Consider the following 21,431-nt stretch of genomic DNA (forward strand, 5'->3'; position numbering starts at 1 on the left):
GCGCTGCGCGGGTGGGCGCACCTCTTCTTCCCGTTTGAAAGGGCGAGGGGGGCTCGCAGCCGGTCCCCGTCCAGTAGCTGCTCCCGGGGACAATGGCGTCTAACCTGGCTGAGGACCTGCTGTGCCCGATGTGCCTCTCCGTCTTGCAGGAGCCCCACCTGCTGGGCTGCGGCCACAGCTTCTGCCTGTTGTGCATCAAAAGCTGCGTCCCCGTCGGGCAGGGCGCGGGGAGCTGCCCGGAGTGCCGCCGCCCCTTCGGGCCGCAGGAGCTGGCGTCCAACGTCGCCCAGAAAGCCCACCGTCTGGAGCCCGACGGCGAGCCGCTGCCTGCAGCCGCCCGCGACTTCTGCGAGGAGCACGAGGAGCCGCTGGAGCTCTTCTGTCGGCAGCATGGCGTCCCCATCTGCGTGATCTGCCGGGATCTGCCACGCCACCGGGACCACGAGTTCCTGCCGATCAAAAATGCTGTGAAGGACACGCAGGTCAGTGGCAAGGCTTCTGCGTATTTTGCCGTCGAATACGCGCAGGTAGTCGACGCCAAGGCTTCTTTCTCTGTTCGGAGCCCGGGAACCGGCTGTAGCAGTGGTGACACGCGGGTCGGGTTCAGACGTGCGGCCCAATCCCGTGCGTGCCTTCTCCACCCCCTCACAGAAGTCGGCTTCGCTTGGGTTAAATAGGGATTACTTCCCAGGTTGCTGCTGCTTTCTTGGCGATCACTCATGTCTTCCATGAACACGGTCTTAACAATGACTGTGGAGGCCAATTCTGGATCCACACGTCCTTCCACAGTGGGGACCTTGGTTTCCTGGTGGGAGTTGATCACGATGTGGATTTGCCAAGCGTGCCTTCCTCCTAGCACGTTTCTCCCTTGCGTCCTGAGTTTGAGTGTCTTCAAAGTCCATGACACCTTTGGTAAAGGCTGTTCTCCAACTGGAGCGCTCGCAGGCCAGTGTTTTCCAGGTGTCAGTGTTTATCCTACATTTTTAAAGATTTGCCTTGCTGTAGTCTTTAAACCTCTTTTGTTGACCACCAGCATTACGCTTCCGTTTTTAAAATGAAGGCATTGCCCCAAGGGGGATTTTGCAACACCAAGGAAAACGTCACAAAAACCTTGTGCAAACTTTCCAGTTCTGCATACCTCTCTTATATCAGGACAAGAAGTTAAAAAATGGGAGAGGGGAAGGTTGGCTGATGGTAAAACCATCTGGTCAGAGGCTAATCCTGGGGTGTGGGAAAATGCAATAGGATATGTTATTTTTATTTAATTTTGTTTCTCACCTGCCCTTCATCTACAAGGTGAATTTAAAAACTGGTTTTTGTGTATGTGTTTATGCTCTTTTAAATGTGGCATCCATTATGTCACACGCAGCACAGCACCTATTTGTGACTGGCCCCCGACCTGCATAACTTTCTCAAAATTCCAGGTTTGCCCAATGTCCCAGATGGACTAGCAACCCCTGCTGGAACATCTCTCGCTTCTTTTCCCCATAGTCCAACGCTCCTGTTAAACTAATTTACCCCTCCATTATACTCTTTTAGCCCTATATTTCTGGCCAACCTAGCAGTTCAAAAGCATGCCCAAAAGTGCAAGTAGATAAATAGTTACGGCTCCAGTGGGAAAGTAAATGGCATTTCCGTGCGCTGCTCTGGTTTCACCAGAAGCGGCTTAGTCATGCTGGCCACATGACCCGGGGAAAAACCGTCTGCGGACAATGCCAGCTCCCTCAGACTGTAAAGCAAGATGAGTGCCGCAACCCCAGAGTCGTCTGCGACTGGACTTAACTGTCAGGGGTCCTTTACCTTTTCGTTTTTGTTTAGTCGTTTTGTCATGTCCGACTCTTCATGACCCCATGGACCAGAGCACGCCAGGCACTCCTGTCTTCCACTGCCTTCCGCAGTTTGGTCAAACTCATGCTTGTAGCTTCGAGAACACTATCCAATCATCTCGTCCTGTCATCCCCTTCTCCTTGTGCCCTCCATCTTTCCCAACATCAGGGTCTTTTCCCGGGAGTCTTCTCTTCTCATGAGGTGGCCACAGTATTGGAGCCTCAGATTCAGGATCTGTCCTTCCAGTGAGCACTCAGGGCTGATTTCCTTAAGAATGGAGAGGTTTGATCTTCTTTCAGTCCATGGGACTCTCAAGAGTCCCCTCCAGACCATAATTCAAAAGCATCAATTCTTTGGCGATCAGCCTTGTTTATGGTCCAGCTCTTACTTCCATACATCACTACTGAGAAGACCATAGCTTTAACTATACGGACCTTTGTCGGCAAGGTGATGTCTCTGCTTTTTAAGATGCTGTCTAGGTTTGTCATTGCTTTTCTCCCAAGAAGCAGGCGTCTTTTAATTTCATGACTGCTGTCACCATCTGCAGTGATCATGGAGTCCAAGAAAGCAAAATCTCTCACTGCCTCCATTTCTTCCCCTTCTATTTGCCAGGAGGTGATGGGCCCAGTGGCCATGATCTTCGTTTTTTTGATGTTGAGCTTCAAACCATATTTTGTGCTCTCTTCTTTCACCCTCATTATAAGGTTCTTTAATTCCTCCTCACTTTCTGCCATCAAGGTTGTGTCATCTGCATATCTGAGGTGGCTGATATTTCTTCCGGCAATCTTAATTCCGGCTTGGGATTCATCCAGCCCAGCCTTTCACATGATGAACTCTGCATATAAGTTAAATAAGCAAGGATACAATATACAGCCTTGTCATACTCATTTTTAGCCCTGTAATATACCTTTTTAGCCTGTATTATATTACTATTTTCATTTATATACCACTTGGTATTTTAAGAGATCTTAAAGCAATTTACAATATAAAAATGTGTGTGTGTACATGCACACACACACACACACACACACAAAAATAAGTACACATTAACACCATATCACAAACGTATTTCTAGAGTTTCCTGTAGCTACCCTTTCTCTCGCCCACCCCACCCCACCCCACCCCACCATGGCCTTCAACCCCCCATGGCAAGGATCCTGATGATTTTTTTTTAATGGTTATATGATTTAGTGTATTTTCAATATGTGTAACAAGTGTTGCCTCTCCTGTTTTGATAAACGAAAAATAGACAGGTTTTATGCTCAATGTCTCTGGCTTTCTCTGCTACACAGTGGAAATTGGAGACAATTCTTAGAGAACTGGAGAATTTCCTAAAGACCGCTGGTGAGGCCGAATCTCTTCAGCTAGAAGAAATGTCAGAGATGGAGGTAAATGATATACATCACACAGACCTGTACTTGGAGTAAGTAAAATATTTCAGTTGTAGGAATGGGGCAAGATGGGTAGGCCAGTTCAAAGGTCTACTCCAAGATAGGTTCAAGGTTGAATTCCTTATGCCAGTTTCTATCTCTTGGCCTAAGGTTAAAATGTGTGAAAGTAGAGGAATGGTGGAGAATGATATTGGCCATCCTGAATTTGTTGCTGGAAAGGTAGGATAAAAATATAATAAACTAGCTGTCTTGTACCCAGCATTGCTCAGGAATGCTAAGAACCAAACAAAAAAAAAATTGGTGCAGTTTTGAAATTGGTGGGTAAAGTTACTGCAGTCTTGAAAGGACCAGTCCACCATCTTGATTCAAAATTGGCGTCCAATTGTATCCAAACATAGACCAAAAAACCTGCTCTTTCAACTGGGGAATAATCGTGAAACATTTGGTTACAATATCTTAAGAGATACCCAAATACATATACAGTGGTACCTCGGGTTACATACACTTCATTTTACATACGCTTCAGGTTACAAACTCCACTAACCCAGAAATAGTACCTCGGGTTAAGAACTTTGCTTCAGGATGAGAACAGGAGGCCCCATTAGCTAAAGTGGTGCTTCAGGTTAAGAACAGTTTCAGGTTAAGAACGGACCTCCGGAACGAATTAAGTTCTTAACCCAAGTGAAATATACTCAGTCGCAAAGTGATTTCATGCTCTTTATTCAGCTCATAGTGGTGAGGAGGAATGAATGCAAGTCCCCTCAAAGTATCTGCTTTATATACATTATTTACACAATGGGCTGCACATGATTGGCGAATTCCGGAATTCTACTGTAAGCCAATCAGGTTGTGGATTCACTTCTATCTGGAGCATGATTGGGTGGTTCCTGCCAACCAATCATACTGCTGCATTGTTCTAGGACCAATCAGACTGCTGCATTCTGAATCCTTTTGTTCTAGGACCCATCAGACTGCTGCATTTTGGATCCTATTGTTCTAGGACCAATCAGACTGCTGCAGTTTGGATCCTATTCAGCTCAGTACATAACACCAAGGTACCACTGTATTAGATAACTGAAATACAAAACCAGACCTGTATTTAAATAGCAGTTGTTATGGTTCCCTATTTACAGTATACCTCATAATATCATGAGGTATAAGTGCACCAGGAGAGTAAGTTAGCAATAGTCTGAAAAGTGTTGGTTTCTTGAGTCTCTAGAAGACAACAATACGTGGCTGGCAGTCTGCTTCTGGCTAGGTGGTGGGTCACCTGTTTGCAGGTCTGACTAAAATCAAGCAAAAAGGAAAGAGCTCCAGTCTTGGCTAAACCACCTCAACAGCTGCTTCCTCCATGGAAAGCTTGTGAGTCCAGAATGACTCCCAGGCTGTGCACCTGGTCTTTCAGGGACACGGTTACCCTATTCAGGACCAGCAAACACACGTCTTTCAATTAGGCCCATAATTTCTGAGTGAGTGCCATGTTCCAAATGGCTATCTGAATCACCCCTGCGGATCCCTATACAGCGTTGTAACAACTACCGTCCTCGTTTCTGCAAGAAGATCAAGCAGATTCAGTCACCCCATCTGTGTTTGAGTGGGCCTGATCCTCAGTTGCAATAATAAAGCGGGTAGCAACTGCAATTTAGAAGCTGAATATATTCAACGATTTCCATTGTACATTTTAAAAATGGATTTCATAAATCGGAAGGTATTTGCTGCACAGCTGTTGTTGTTTTTCTCTTTAAGATTAAAAAAAATCCCTCCATGCTTCTTCGGTTTTTCTACCCCTTGCAGAATTGCACTAAAGACACCTTGAGCCACATTTCCAGAGAGTTTGAGGCTCTCCACCAGATCTTGCATGAGAAGGAAGAACGTTGTAAGAACAGAGTCCAGAAGATAAGCAAGAAGAACCTGAAGGATATGCAGGACGCCGTAATACATCTGAAAGACGAAGCATCTTCGTATACAAAGATGATTGCCAGGATTAAAGCAGCATTAGAAACCACAGACCATGTGGCCTTCCTGAAGGTAAGAGCAGATTTTGATGAATGGTTTACCTTAAAAGACTGGATGAGATTTTCAGAGCCAGGGAAGAGCATGGAATCCATTGGGTTCCACAAGTAGGTTATGTGGATTCTTTGGGCATGAGCTGACATGGGGAAAGTGGGTGAGGGGAACATACCATATTTACTCGAGTCTAATGCACCATCGAATCTAATGCACACCTTAATTTTCAGAACCTTGAAACAAAACAAACAAAAAGAGCATTTGATGGTGAATGTAAATGCACCATCGAATCTAACTAATGCGCACCTTAATTTTCACAACGTAGTTGGGCCCAAAAAAGGTGAGCATTAGATTTGAGTGAATACAGTAGTTTGGGCAGATAATGATAGCTAGCTCTAAGCAATAGTCTTCTCATATAGTATGTATGAGCAATAAGCTTTTTTTACAGGCGGTCAAAGCACGCAGGTGGCGCTGTGGTCTAAACCACAGAGCCAAGGGCTTGCCGATCAGAAGGTCGGCGGTTCAAATCCCTGCGACGGGGTGAGCTCCCGTTGCTCGGTCCCTGCTCCTGCCAACCTAGCAGTTCAAAAGCACGTCAAAGTGCAAGTAGATAAATAGGTACCGCTCTGGCGGGAAGGTAAACTGTGTTCCCGTGCTCTGCTCTGGTTCACCAGAAGCGGCTTAGTCATGCTGGCCATATGACCGGAAGCTGTACGCCGGCTCCCTCGGCCAATAAAGCGAGATGAGCGCCGCAACCCCAGAGTCGCTCACGACTGGACCTTTACCTTTACAGGCCGTCACAAGACTTTTTTTTGCCTGTATCATTTTACACATGCTTGCATTTTTCTTTTGTGTATAGTTGCCCCTTGGGTGTTTCTTTGTAGGCACTTGATAAAGAATCCTAATTATTACTATAGCCTTGCTTATTTTGTTTGTGCAAATATTTATACCGCTCGACATATAAAGTACTGGAGCGGTGAACACTTCAGGACCCGAAAGCATATATATGTAATCAAATACAGAAAAACAGTAGAAGTATCTTCAGGAATGTGGAGAAATTGACTTTGATTGGGCCTGGCTGGACTTGAGGGGAGCGCTGTTAATTCTTCCATGTTTTGAGGGGGCGGTGAAGAGAGGAAGAGCTCACTGACTACATCTCAATTGTTCTCTTTCATGCAGGGCTTCAAGCAACTGATGTACGAGTAAGTTCATGAATTCATATTTCACCCCTGCGCCATAACATCTTCAGAAAATATCTCTTCCCACGAGACCCTTGGTTTGAACCCCTTTATTCCATTACCCAAAGAAGCCAGATTTAGACCACCAGCCTTCCCATTCGGCCCCTCACAAACCACATCCGCCTGCCCCACACCTGACATCAAAGAATAATATAATATATATAATATTTGTTAATTTATATACCCTGCCCATCTGGCTGGGTCTCCCCAGTAATATTTGGGCGGCCTACAACATATAAAACCCAACAAAACATCAAGCCATTAGAAAACAATATATCCTATACCAAACCAATAAATCAATAAAAAAACCAGTAATAGCAATAATAAGAAACAGTTTACAGTTAATACCCAAATTTAAGTAACCGCCAACCCCAACTAAACATTGTAACCAACACCAACCCAACAAAAGTGAAATGGAGGAATCAAAATTAGACCCATTTAAAATACTTTAGCCAGTTGCCCCAACCCAAGAGTTGTTCCAGCAATGTCCCAGTGGCCTCCCAGGAGCCTATTTTAGCTGTTCAGGGTGGGTGTGGACCCTGCCCCCTAGGCCAGGTGGAAATGGGCCTTGCAGCAGAGAGCAGGTCTTCCCTCCATCGCTCGCGGCAGCAGCAATCGAACGTGACATCCAGCAAGGGGCAGCGAGAGACAAGGCTGGATCCTATGGCTGTTAATCAGGATCTGAACTCGCTGCTCATTTTCTGAAGTGCAAGGAGTTCAATCCTGAGGACCAAGTTTGACAGGTGGGCAGGACCACTCACCTGCTAATCACATGGTTAATTACCTGACGTCCGATGGTTGACAGGTGGGTTGACAGGGGACACCTTTCCGTTAGATTTGGCCTGCAGGGTTTGTGGGAAGACAAAGATTTGGCCTCCAGCCGAAGAGGTTCTTTTCCCCATCGCTGCTCTGGACAGATGTATGATAAAACTCCAGATTTCCTAGAAAGTAATGTTGACAAGTGCACTTTTTTGTGCATTTTGTCCTTGACTAGATTGTGCCTTTGGATTCCTCCTACCTGACCCCCAGCAATGTCCATTAACACTTTTTGTCTGAAAAGCACCAGCTAAGGTGCAAATTGCCCATCTTTATCAAGAGTTGAAACTCTTCATAATTTCCACTCCCTCCATTTTTGGAGAGAGCCGGTAACATGTGTTTTATCATACTTAAATGAATAATGTGATGATTTAATTACTATTAGATCTTTATCACACCCTTCCCCTGCCCCTTTATTGTGGCCTTCCTCCCAAATATTCTCAGGGTAGAAGAAATCTGCCTGCAAAAAATAATAATGAGGGGGACAGACCTGTAACAGAGCGGTTCAACAGTGGAACGGTCTCCCTCGGGGGGTTGTGGACTCTCCTTCCTTGGAGGTTTTTAAGCAGAGGCGGGATGGCCATCTTGTCAGGGTCCCTTCTAGCTCCACAATTCTATGATTCTACCTTACCAGGGAGGGCTTTTAGTAAGCATGGGACCACTACTAAGAAGGCCCTGTTGTGGGTTTGTGCCAGCTGGGCAGCACCACCACCAGCAAGGAAGCCAATTGACCCTTCTTTAACCATGTTTTGTTTAGCCAACCCGCCAAACTATATAAAGTCAGGAGCGGCTGGGAAGCAAAACAATCGGGCAAGGTGTGCCTCCGTGAGCCATGGCTTAGTGTTAGCATGCAAAATAATCAAGCTGATGTCGTTTGGGGGCTGCTTTGGCTTCTTACTGAAAGGCCTGCAATGTTTTGACCCTTCCTACTGTTGCAGGAAGGGACGCGGGTGGCGCTGTGGGTTAAACCACAGAGCCTAGGACTTGCCGATCTGAAGGTCAGCAGTTCGAATCCCCGCGACGGGGTGAGCTCCCATTGCTCGGTCCCTGCTCCTGCCAACCTAGCAGTTTGAAGGCACGTCAAAGTGCAAGTAGATAAATAGGTACCGCTCCGGCGGGAAGGTAAACGGCATTTCCATGCGCTGCTCTGGTTCACCAGAAATGGCTTAGTCATGCTGGCCACATGACCCGGAAGCTGTACACCGGCTCCCTCGGCCAGTAAAGCAAGATGCGCGCCGCAACCCCAGAGTCAGCCACGACTGGACCTAATGGTCAGGGGTCCCTTTACCTTACTGTTGCAGGAATTTATGTATAGGTTGGGGGGGTTGAGCCTCCAGCAGATATCATGCACATGCAGTCCACTACCAAAAACAGCACAATCACTTTCCTGACTTTTGTGATTTGTCCCCGCAAAACACTTCATCACAGTTTCTTCCTATCTATTCAAAGGGCCTTTGCTGCACGATACCAAATGTATCACTGATAAATGTATCTATGTACTGGCTCACTTGGAAAACTTCAGAAATTCATATAGACATGTGAGCTCAGCTATTCAGAAGCCCCTCTGCCTGATACCTGAGTGCCAGACAGGTAGCCATTCCAGAAATAACAAACCCAGATGAAGACAAAAGGGTGTGATTAACTTGGCTGGGAAACAGGGAAATGTAAATATCTTTTTTGTTACACTTGATGGGTGTTTGGTGGAGGGCAAGGAGAACCATGGGGCAGGGTCCAGGATGTTCAGATTACTGCCACCAGACCTCCCCTTTCATGATGTAACCATGATGTATGAGTGATGTAGTTTGGGGGGGGTGTAACATAGGGATTAGCAGCTAATAAAAGTTTGGGTTCTCTTTTGTTCCGGGCTTCCATCTTGTTCCACCTGGTGGCAGGTGGGAGTCCTGTCACGACAGTCTTCAATAAAGACCAAGCCTACTGGCTCCTGTTTTGCTCTGGTATTCCTGGCTGGTGTCCTTGTTTTTTGCCCAAGGGAGCCCTCAGATTTCTCCGTTAACACTTCCCAGTAGGCAGCCCAAGGCGCTTAGTGGCAAGCGGGGTGTGATCCATGGGGAAAGCCCTCTCTGGCAGTCTGGTATACACAGCTGTGTTCTCCTCCCTCAGAACTGCGGTGGGCGAGGACGAAGGAGACAGTGGCGAAGAAGAGGCTGGGCTCGAGGAAGAATGTGACAGCGATGAATGCGAGAACAATGGCACGGAAGATAATTCTGGTTTGTCCGGTGGCATTGCGATGTCAGCGGCTGTAGCCCTTGAGAAATTTGAGGCCTCGCTGGATTTTGATGTGTGGAAGAAAATTTTGCAATCTATTGGGCCCAGGGACTGATACCCCAACCCCAACCTTTTATACATAGATGGCCTTGGCACGGTTATCTGCTTGGCTTCGAGTGATGGCCTGTAATTGAACTATAGTACTGACAGTGCTCTGATTTTATTATTATTATTATTCTCTCACCACCCACCCCTTCTCTCTTCCCCATCCCCCTTAATTCCACTAGTGGCACCACTACAGTTTTAATGGAGGGTAATATTTTTGGACGGGCTTTATAACAACAATGTGAGGGAACTGGTAGCTTCTTCTGAGGCAGCTCTGAGGAAGCTACGCTTGCTGTTTTGAAAACACACCCCATATTAGCCTTTGCTGGAATGGTGCCTTTCTGGTGTTTTGGACTACAAATCCCACCAGCCCTAGCCAGCATGTGTTGCCTGGGGCTGATGGGAGTTGTAGTCCAAAACATCCTTTTTCCCCTGAGCAGCAGTGGGGGTGGCCCAGGGGGCGGACCATTGGCAGCTGTGTGAGGAAAGTTGTGGTCTTGCCCAGGACCCCAGAAGTGGAAGCTGGCACTGCCAGCAGGTATTATTTTATTCTTTATTGGCAAACCCAAGCATGGGCATTAGATGGCATACACTTTGGCAGATGTGGAGAACCTTTTGCCCTCCAGATGTTGCTCAGCTACAACTCCCAGCATCCCCCTGCTAATATGATTGGCAGCTAGGGATGGTGTGAATTATAGTTCAGAAACCCCAGGGGCCAAATGTTCCCCATCCCTGCTCTATAGTATTTTGTAAAGTTAGTTTCATTTTTTAAAAAAAGATTCCAAAATCTGCATGAAACATTCCGATTTGCAGAATATCACGTTCCTATGACTCGGCCCTCTGAAATGACCTGTATCCTCTGTTGATTTGTCTTGTTTCTATCTAATTACTGAATACTTTTTAAAATTGTGATTTATTGAAATGTTGCATTGTTCGCCAATGACGTTGGAAGGAACAGAATATAAATAAAGATTTCTCCACACACACACACACACACACACACACACACACACACTAACCACTCCTCACAAGAAGATCCCAGGATCAGCTTATAGCACAGAAGCACAACACAATTTGAATAATAGACAACAACTTGCCTCTCCCTAACCCCAAAACGATAATTCCATGCTGGAAGGAGGACACTGATATTGTCAAAGAGCAGAGCCAAGTGTTGTGTCTTCAGCAATGAAACCGAAGCTGTGAGCTGTACTTCTCTGGTTGTGCAAAAAAGGGTCCTTGTAATTTCTGCCTGGCTTCTACATTTTTTGTCCTCATTGGTCCATTTGACCTTAACAACCTTCAAAGCAAATGGTCCTGTCTTTCCCCCTTTTTTTCCTTTTTGGCAACTGCCATGGCCAATTTTGGAAAAACCAAAGAAAAACCAAGTGAACTGAACCTTTCCAAAAGGGATATTTTAAATCCTGTATCTTTGTTAACCCAAAGATTGCATGATCCTTTTGTAAGGAAACCATGCATTTTAATTTTTAAGTCATTTGGAACCTATTTTCTTTGTTTTACTGCCAGCAGATGGAGCCTTGTTTGCTGTAATTTCTGGAGACTCTGAGTAAAATATTAACTTATATGCCAAACTAAGTGTCTGTGATTTATTCTAGCCTAAGTGTTTTGCCAGGGGACGCGGGTGGCGCTGTGGGTAAAAGCCTCAGCGCCTAGGGCTTGCCGATCGAAAGGTCGGTGGTTCGAATCCCTGCGGCTGGGTGCGCTCCTGTTGCTCGGTCCCAGCACCTGCCAACCTAGCAGTTCGAAAGCACCCCCGGGTGCAAGTAGATAAATAGGGACCGCTTTCTAGCGGGAAGGTAAACGGCGTTTCCGTGTGCAGCTCTGGCTCGCCAGAGCATCGCTGTCACGCTGGCAACGTGACCTGGAAGTGTCTCCGGACAGCGCTGGCCCCCGGCCTCTTGAGTGAGATGGGCGCACAACCCTAGAGTCTGTCAAGACTGGCCCGTACGGGCAGGGGTACCTTTACCTTTTTAAGTGTTTTGCCAGGAAGTTTTGTTTCATAGCTCCCTGATAAACGTGCATGGGGAAGACATTTTTATTTCAGCAGGCATTCTGATTTAATGATTAATTTTAACAGATGTTATAGCTCGTGTATCTTTTTTATATAACCTTATATTACTGCACTATTAACCCTCAGCTGATTGAAACGTAATGAAGGAGAAGGAATAGCATTGCAGAACCTCAGCTGGCATTAGTCAGTTTCTCTGCAATATGAGTGAGCGAATGATGTCAATTTGAGGAAAAGCCCCAGTGTGCAAATCGCCTCAGTAACAGGCAAGGCTCAAACTGACTTCATGTGAATGACTCACCTCTCATTTGTTAGGCAAGAGCGACAATATTTCTGCACCTCCTGATAATCATGTGACTTGTGGCCTAAAAGTGTCAGGGTGGCAGACTTCTTACATCAGATAGCTTCTTGCATTGTAGATCTTGAGAAATGGAAATGTTATGACCCAGCTCAATAAGAAGCCAGGAATAGAAAGTTGTTTTGGATCTTCTCCTTCACAGACTAGATTCCGTTCATCTGGAATTCTGTGCTAAAATCTAAATTTACAGTAAGGTAAAGGGACCCCTGACCATTAGGTCCAGTCGCGGACGACTCTGGGGTTGCGGCGCTCATCTCACTTTATTGGCCGAGGGAGCCGGCGTACAGCTTCCGGGTCATGTGGCCAGCATGACTAAGCCGCTTCTGGCGAACCAGAGCAGCGGACGGAAACGCCGTTTACCTTCCTGCCGGAGTGGTACCTATTTATCTACTTGCACTTTGATGTGCTTTCAAACTTGAATTCCCCCCACAAAATACTGAGAGTCACAGCAATTTTTAGCAGTATTTGCATTCTCTTTCTCCTGCTTTCAAGGCAGGAGCTTATAGCTGCCATATAAATCTAATAAATAAAAATACATCTTCAGGGATGCTGTAGTTTCTGATGTGAACCCAGCAGAACCTCAGAACCAGCCAGATGCACTTAGCAGGTCTGCAAAATCTATTGCTGGTCCTCCAGTGTCAGGAAGTCGGTCCATGTTTCTTCATTGCCTTGACAACGAAGACAATGAGTAATAATATGACCACACATCTAAATCTCAAGTCAGCTGTAGGTTTCCTTGGGTTTTGCGCTCGTGTCAGCTGTTTTGCAGAATACATTTCTGAGTAAGTACAAATGGGAGTTTTCAGAAAGGAAGTTGTGGTTTGGCTCCTTGCTCCCCATCTGATGCTCTTTTCTTGTCAGCACAGAATTAAATGTGGAAATGAAGGAGAACTATATGAAAACGATGTACAAGTGGTGTTTGACTTCTAGTAAATTGGCTAAGACGTATAAAGCTGAATCAGATATGTGCTGGAAATGTAAGGAAAAATGGGTGGTACCATTAACATACAGTGGTACCTCGGGTTACAGACGCTTCAGGTTACAGATGCTTCAGGTTACAGACTCCACTAACCCAGAAATAGTACCTCAGGTTAAGAATTTTGCTTCAGGATGAGAACAAAAATTGTGCTCTGGTGGCGTGGCAGCAGTGGGAGGCCCCATTAGCTAAAGTGGTACCTCAGGTTCAGAACAGTTTCAGGTTCAGAACGGACCTCCAGAACGAATTAAGTTCTTAACCCGAGGTACCACTGCATGTGGTGGACATGTCAGATAGTGAAAGCTTTTTGGGATCTGATTTATAATGAGCTGGAAAATGTTGAAGGTATCGTTTAGAAGAAGACCAGAATCCTTTTTTCTAGGAATAAAGGTAAAAGAAGGTAAAAGACTGGGGAAGCCAGTGTTTGACCACAGACAGCTTTCCGGGTCATGTGGCCAGCATGACTAAACTGCTTCTGGTGCAACAGAACGCCATGACAGAAGCCAGAGCGCACAGAAATGCCGTTTACCTTCCTGCTGGAGCGGTACCTATTTATCTACTTGCACTGGCGTGCTTTTGAACTGCTAGGTTGGCAGGAGCTGGGACAGAGCAATGGGAGCTCACTCCATTGTGGGGATTCGAACCACTGATCTTCTGATCAACACACAAGAGGCTCAGTGGTTTAGACCACAGCACCACTTGTGTCCTTAGGAATAATAGGTCAAGCTGTACCCAAGGATCAGAAAAAACTACCGTATCTATGTATTCAGCAATGGCTGCTAGGATGATTTATGGGCAGAAGAAACAGTTCCAACCAAGAAGGTCAGGCAGATAAAGCTGATGGAGTATGCGGAGATGTCCAAACTTACGGGAAGAATAAGAAACCAGGAAGAGAATTTTTTAAATAAAGACTGGGGAAAATTTATTGGATATATAAAAAGTTATTGTAAACAGCTTAAAACTTTAGCAGAGCTAATGTAAAACGAGCTGTAAAGAATAATTAAATAAATTTTAGAAGAAATATACAAGGAATTTTTGTGGATATGCAGAAAAAGAGAACCACAGATTGCGGGGAGGGGGAGTCAATTCCATGTTATTTACAGTTTTGTTAATTGGTATGTATTGATGTAAAATGAAAAATGATAAGTAAATAGGAAATAAGTGTAATAAATACTGTAATACTATTTACCATTTCAACAAGTTTGCTTATTTAATAAAGCTGAACATTCGTGACTAATTCAAGCTCATTTAAAAGTATCTGTGTGGTTTTTTTATTACTGATTTGTTTCAGACTAAATAAACATTGCATTTGATTAAAAATGAAAGTAAACACTGTGGTTAGTAAGTGCAAGGTTGCCTCTTATTTCATCTGTGGAAAGAGGAAGCTAAGAAAGATGAGTCCGTCGCCTTTTCCATGAAATCGGGGGCGTAGAAACTATGAGTAACTGTGGCATTCAGCTGCTGCAAAGGGTGATTTCATGAGGAGGTCCTTCTTTCCACTATTGCGGACGTGGGAATCTCCCTTAGTCTAAGGGCCACATTCCCTTCTTGACAAGCTTTCAGGGGCCATATGTCAATAGTGGGCAACAGATGTGACTCTTACTTTTATACAGTAGATAGGTAGATGATAGATAGATAGATGATAGATAGATGATAGATGATAGATAGATAGATAGATAGATAGATAGATAGATAGATAGATGATAGATAGATAGATAGATAGATAGATAGATAGATAGATAGATGATAGATAGATAGATTTTGTTTAGTCGTTTAGTCGTGTCCGACTCTTCGTGACCCCATGGACCAGAACATGGCAGGCACTTCTGTCTTCCACTGCCTCCCGCAGTTTGGTCAAACTCATGCTGGTAGCTTCAAGAACACTGTCCAGCCATCTCGTCCTCTGTCATCCCCTTCTCCTTGTGCCCTCCATCTTTCCCAACATCAGGGTCTTTTCCAGGGAGTCTTCTCTTCTCATGAGGTGGCCAAAGTATTGGAGCCTCAGCTTCAGGATCTGTCCTTCCAGTGAGCACTCAGGGCTGATTTCCTTCAGAATGGATAGGTTTGATCTTCTTGCAGTTCATGAGACTCTCAAGAGTCTCCTCCAGCACAAGAATTCAAAAGCATCAATTCTTTGGCAATCAGCCTTCTGTATGGTCCAGCTCTCACTTCCATACATCACTACTGGGAAGTAGATAGATAAATAAATAATACCCCGCCCATATGGCTGGGTTTCCCCAGCCACTCTGTGCGGCTCCCAACAGAATATTAAAAATACGATAAAACATCAAACATTAAAAACATCCCTAAACAGGGCCGCCTTCAGATGTCTTCGAAATTTCAGACAGTTGTTTATTTCCTTGACATCTGATGGGAGGGCGTTCTACAGGGCAGGCGCCACTACCAAGAAGGCCCTCTGCCTGCTTCCCTGTAACCTCACTTCTTGCAGGGAGGGAACCACCAGAAGGCCCTCAAAGCTGGATGATGGGGATAGAGATGCTCCTTCAGGTATACTGGGCCGAGGCCATTTAGGGCTTTTAAGGTCAGCACCAACACTTTGAATTGTGCTTGGAAACATACTGGGAGCCAATGTAGGTCTTTCAGGATCGGTGTTATGTGGTCTAGCTGCCGCATTCTGGATTAGTTGTAGTTTCCAAGTCACCTTCAAAGGTAGCTTATTGATGGTGAGGCATGATGGAGGTCAATGAACATGGCCAAGGCCATAGACTAGTTTCTACCAACTCTCATTCACCCCTCTTGTGTTCTTCATCCAGGCAAGGAAGGGTTCCAGCCATGCAAATCCACTCTAGGAAGCTGCGAGGGAGCCCTTTGGCAAGGGATCTGGAGCCAACCCATTATCATAGACTCATAGATTTGTAGGGATCCCAAGGGTCATCTAGCCCAACCCCTGCAATGCAGGACTCTCAGGTAAAGCATCAATGGCAGGTGGCCATTGATTTTGTCCCATTGGGGAAGAAATGATCAAATTGAAAAATTAAGGTGAGATAGTAATTAACACATTGGCAGGAAGACATGTCTTCACGTGCTTTAGAAGAATCCTGTAGCGGTGATAGCAAGTGGCCTGGGAGATTGGGTTTTTCAATGATGCTTGCTTTGTTGTGGTGTGTGACTTTTGTGGTTTCCTGTATCTGTGATAGCGCAAATTGCTGAAGTGGTGGTTTTCAGTAGCAGGTATGCTGTGTCACGCAAGCCTTGCTGCGCTGTCTTCGAGATTTGCAGGCGAAGGCCCCTGCATGTTTTCATCTGTTGAGCAATGTAGCTGCTTTTCCTGTGGGCTATTTTTGTGCATGAATAAAACTCAGCGCTGGACCTCTGAGTCTACAGTTTGAGAGCTGGTTCTTCTCTAGCAGGATCTCAGAGAAGTGGGAAGGTTTTGTTGGAGAGTCTAAGAAGTTTCGTGTGCCTATATTTCAGAAGGCGGGTGAGGAGATAACTTGCAGGAGGGAAAGGATTTGTAGATCTTTTGCTTTGCTGATTCAAATTATAATGGGAAATTGAATTATTCAGTAAGCATATGTTACTAAAAATGTCCTGGGCAGAGCTTAGAATCAAGTCATATTCTGCCAAATTTCTTGACAAGGTGCGGGGAGCGAAAACGGGTTGGTGGTGGTACCTTTATTTTGCTGGGTTTCCAGTTGCCATCTATGTTACTTCTCCATGTACTGGAGAAGATTTTGAGCATCTTGCTGGATCGCCCTAAGCGAAACTGAAGCTTCTGTACTTGCTAGGAAAGAAATGAAAGATAACTGGTTCTCAATTCTATTTTGGCAGTAAAAAACAAAACAGAACATTTTATTTCAATTATTAACAGCTATGCCTTTTTTAAAAAAGCAATTTCCCAGAAAGCGAGTATTATGGGGGTGCTTCTTAAAAGATATCTTTGTAAGACACCAATGTTGCTGGCATTAATACATTCCAAACCACTAGCAATTCTCTGTCATCTGTTTAAGTACCACCCAGATCTAGCCAGGATGGAAGTATAGAGAAGCGCTCTCTCTCTCTCTCTCTCTCTCTCTCTCTCTCTCTCTCTCTCTCTCTCTCACACACACACACACACACACACACACACACACACCACAAGCCGCTTTTGGTTCTCAATGTGTATTACAATAATCTTATTTATGGTCTGAATTGTTCCAGATATTCTGATGGCTCCTGCACCAATGAAAAGTCATGCCATGCTGCTCAGCAGGAGATATTTCTGTGGCTTTTCACTCGCCTTGCTTGCTGCCCATTTCCTCTCCTCAAATGCCTGTGGATATGAGCCAATGAGTGAGTATGAATATGAAATTAGAGTTTCAAAAACCAACAACAAAAGTCATTTCCTATAAAAACATAGGGAGCTGCTTTTTACAAGGTCAGACGAGCGTTTTCTCAGGTTCTCTTGCAACAGAAATCAACCCCAAAGAAGCTGGTTGTTTCTCTCTCCCTTTGCATGTGGGTTTTTGCAAACTGCCCTGTGATCCTTGGATGAAGGGCAGTATAGAAATTTAAATAATAATAATTGCCTTCGGTCTTGCAACAGAGATGGACAAATCTGTCATTTTTGGTTTCTCGGTTTCTCATTATTCCAATCTTCAGTTCTCTCGTTCCAGATCAGTGTGCAATTTTGTTAAGTCCTCATGAAAATTCATCAGGTTTTGTGTTTGTATGCAAATATACACATTTTCCCCGATATACAGATTTTTGCAAGACCATTTAGCCAAAGGTAGTGCATTTTTGTGCACTATATTGGTGAATATGTGCAGCTTTATTCCAGCTATTCTCTTTTGTACAGACTGCTTGGCTAGAGCCTTGCAAATTTTAGAGAAGTGAGGTTTTTGAAGGAAGGCTGTGTTTCCACTCTCATATCATTTGGAAATGTGAATGAGGTTGATTTGCCTTTCAGTGTCAACTGAGTCAAATTTCCTCTCCATCCCTGTCTAGCAATACTCTGAATTCTAACTGAAAGTAGTTCTCCAGGTTCTCAGGTGGCAGTGGAGCAGAGAGTCTATCCCATCTCTTGCTACCTGTTTCTTTTGAGATCTCAGAGATGGAACCTAGGTGTCTTCTGCATTTAACACCCATGATCTACAACTAAGCTTCTTGAGAATTCTAGAAATAAGCATGACGACTCTTGGTGCAATCATGTCCCAGGGACAGCTGTGTTGCCACATCTAGGCTTTGGAGCACCACACACACAACAAGGAGATTTATTTGGCTACCCTCTAAGGCTGTGCTGAATTTTTCTCCCACTTTGTGTACTCCGGAGTCTTCCTTCAGCGCTCATGCTTGCAGGAAAGCCCTGCCAATGGGCTTGTGTTTTTGAGGAAGTATAGAGCAGAAAGGCCGCAGGCCACAAAGAGATGCTTGTACAGCGGAAGGGGACAGTCACACAAGCATAACCTGCAGCCACCTTGTAAGGAAAGCAGCTCTGCTAAAATGGAAGTATACAGTGGTACCTCATGTTACAGACGCTTCAGGTTACAGACTCCGCTAACCCAGAAATATTACCTCAGGTTAAGAACTTTGCTTCAGGATGAGAATGGAAATCGTGTGCGGGTGGCGCGGCGGCAGCAGGAGGCCCCATTAGCTAAAGTGGTACCTCAGTTTCAGGTTAAGAACAGACCTCCAGAACGAATTAACCCAAGGTACCACTGTAAAGATGGGACGCAGGTGGCGCTGTGGGTTAAACCAGAGCCTAGGACTTGCTGATCAGAAAGTCGGCGGTTCGAATCCCTGCGAAGGGGTGAGCTCCCGTTGCTCGATCCCTGCTCCTGCCAACCTAGCAGTTTAAAAGCACGTCAAAGTGCAAGTAGATAAATAGGTACCGCTCTGGGGGGAAGGTAAATGACATTTCCACGCGCTACTCTGGTTCGCCAGAAGCGGCTTAGTCATGCTGGCCACATGACCCGGAAGCTGTACGCTGGCTCCCTCAGCCAATAAAGCAAGATGAGCGCCAGAACCCCAGAGTCGGTCACAACTAGACCTAATGTTCAGGGGTCCCTTTACCTTTACCTTTACCACTGTAAAATTATTTTTTGAAATAGGAAGAGCGTTACTAAATCAGGCCCAAGGGCCATCCTGTTTTGTTAGTGGGCAACCAGTTGCCTCGCAGAATGTGAGCGCAACAGCATTCTGCCCACTTGCAGTTAGCAATATCTGAATTGTAATACTGTTCCCAGGATTTGGGGCAGGGCAGGGCTGAGGGGAGGCAGTGCTTGTCAGCCTTCTTTATGGTCCAGATCTCACTTCCATACATCACTACTGGGGAAAATACCTGGGCACACTAGCTCAAACTGGAAGGAATATATGATACTGCTGGAGATATTTGAAACTAAACTTCTTTCTGGTTCCATCCCTGACAGGTGGTGAGAACTGCCTTAATCGTACTTCAAAATCTGTGCAAAAAGGGGAGACAATAACAGTGAAATTTGCTAATGATTCAGTTCCTTCAGAACCTTATTTCGACACCTGCATTTGGAACAACACAGATTCCAAATGGTACATTTTGTGCCAGTTTAGTGACGGAGTCTGCAAGCCATACCATAAGGACTTCAAAGAGAATGTTTCCGTGACAGTGGGAACTTTTCATATATACAACGTAAGCAAAGATGCTGGCAGGATCTATAAGCTTCTCACCATTTCTGGAAAATGTGTGGCCTGGATCAATGTCACCGTGTCAGGTAAGTTTTTACGTGCCGCACCTCTGCTATAAGAGGATGTGGAGTGTGTGTAGACTCCGCGGTGCTATAATTGTTAAAAAAACAGTTGGAAGTCAAAAGCACTTGCTCATTTGTTGTGAATCCACAATCATTATATGGGGCAGGTGGGACTGGATTAACCATTAAGCAAAATAAGCAACGCTTAGGGAAAAAAGGAAAGGGGGCACCACATAAATTTTCCATTGCCAGATTTTCCATGGACCAGATGGTACAGCTGAACCAGTTCTAAAGGGCAAGAGCCGCGTTCAGCTGGCTCTGCTTTTACCCACAAAAGAGGGAATTTGGGGCACGGAGATGTAAAAAAAGGAAACAAAAGCTGCCTAGAAGTGAGGTGGAAAGGGTAAATATGCCAGTGAAATCTACTCGGAGTCGAGAGTAAATTTCATGCTCTTTATTCAGCTCATAGTGGTGAGGAGGAATGAAAGTTTCCCCAAAGTATCTGCTTTATATATATTATTTACACAATGGGCTGCACGTGATTGGCTAATTCTGGGATTCTCCTGTAGGCCAATCAGTTGTGGATTCACTTCCATCTGGAGCTGGATTGGGTGGCTCCTGTGGACCAATCAGACTGCTGCATTTTGGATCCGATTCAACTCAGTACATAACAGCCTGGGAAAGTGAAAGCGAAGGGGAAACACATAGGCAATATATGTAGGAGAAATAACCTAAATAACCTACTGAACCCCACTTATCTTTTTCTTTCCCTGCAGGTGGTGTGTCCTGGACGTACTCCCACATTGTAATTACAGTGTTAGCAAACTTATTATTATTATTATTTTAAATGTTGTTGAATTTTTCTTGTCTTATCTTACTTTATAATAAAATTGCAAAATGTCGACACGCTGTTTTCATTGGGGGTTTTCGTAGATTTTATTTTATTTTTATTTTCTGCAATGCCAGACATCATCATCATCATCATTTATTATTTCTACCCTGCCCATCTGGCTGGGTTCCCCCAGCCACTCTGGGCGGGTCCCAACAGAATATTAAAAACACGATAAAAAAAATCAAACATTAAAAACTTCCCTAAGCAGGACTGCCTTCAGATGTCTTCTAAAAGTCAGATAGTTGTTTATTTCCTTGACATCTGATGGGAGGGCGGTCCACAGAGCGGGTGCCACTACCAAGAAGGCCCTCTGCCTGGTTGATTACCCTGTTGATTTAGAGTAGCTTGTGCTAGTGCACATTTGGAAAAAGGTTTTGCGAAAACTAAAAAGCCTTCATGAGATGCAAAGCTCAAAACTATGTGAGCATCTTGCTCCATTGCAAGCAACACCGCCCCCGGCCACTCCTGTGTTAGGAATTTTGGATTGCCTATGAATGCATAAGAAGATGGCTCTTTCCTTCAATGGTAGGAAGCCCCACTAACTTCAGTAGCACTTGCTCACCTGAGTATAGGATCACAGCCTTAGCCTCTCATATATAAACCCACCTATAATCACATAAGCGCTTCAGTAGATGAAAAGGCAACAGAAATCTCATACTGTAGAGAAGGACTGAAGGTGATCAGTGAACAATGGAATAATATGGCTCTCTCAGATTATCTGAACTTGGCATCTCCAGAAGCAGGGAGATGTTGCCTGGCATAGAAGGAAAGGGGCACTCCATCCCCTCTCGATACAGTTTGGCTCCACTTCCATCCCTGGTTGCTGAGTGTCTCTCGCTGAAGGACGTGAAGGAAACATGCTGTGGAAAGAAAGAGAAGCTTCTGACTTGGCCGGCCACTAGATGGT

General features: G+C 45.0%; 1 protein-coding gene and 1 long non-coding RNA gene across 2 annotated transcripts; both read left to right on the top strand.

Annotated features, from left to right (window-relative positions):
- The first annotated feature begins 89 nt into the window (after positions 1-89).
- On the top strand, positions 90-11,184 carry LOC128408676 (nuclear factor 7, brain-like). The gene is made up of 5 exons (XM_053378667.1): positions 90-482; positions 3,120-3,215; positions 5,013-5,246; positions 6,405-6,427; positions 9,401-11,184. The coding sequence occupies exons 1-5, from the start codon at positions 93-95 to the stop codon at positions 9,618-9,620; spliced, it is 963 nt and encodes a 320-aa protein (XP_053234642.1). The 5' UTR covers positions 90-92; the 3' UTR covers positions 9,621-11,184.
- Positions 11,185-16,239: 5,055 nt separating this feature from the next.
- Positions 16,240-20,515, top strand: LOC128408694 (uncharacterized). Its single transcript, XR_008329154.1, has 4 exons — positions 16,240-16,412; positions 17,132-17,263; positions 19,339-19,656; positions 20,409-20,515. It is a non-coding gene; the product is annotated as an uncharacterized LOC128408694 (long non-coding RNA).
- Positions 20,516-21,431: the final 916 nt, after the last annotated feature.

The sequence above is a fragment of the Podarcis raffonei genome, chromosome 2 (genome assembly GCF_027172205.1).
Source record: "Podarcis raffonei isolate rPodRaf1 chromosome 2, rPodRaf1.pri, whole genome shotgun sequence".
Lineage (NCBI taxonomy): Eukaryota > Metazoa > Chordata > Lepidosauria > Squamata > Lacertidae > Podarcis > Podarcis raffonei.

Excerpts from the sequence above, each read along its gene's own strand:
- LOC128408676 (XM_053378667.1), top strand. The coding sequence starts at position 93 with ATGGCGTCTAACCTGGCTGAGGACCTGCTGTGCCCGATGTGCCTCTCC. Across the intron at positions 483-3,119 it reads ATGCTGTGAAGGACACGCAG|TGGAAATTGGAGACAATTCT; the intron begins GTCAGTGGCAAG and ends TCTGCTACACAG. Across the intron at positions 3,216-5,012 it reads AAGAAATGTCAGAGATGGAG|AATTGCACTAAAGACACCTT; the intron begins GTAAATGATATA and ends TACCCCTTGCAG.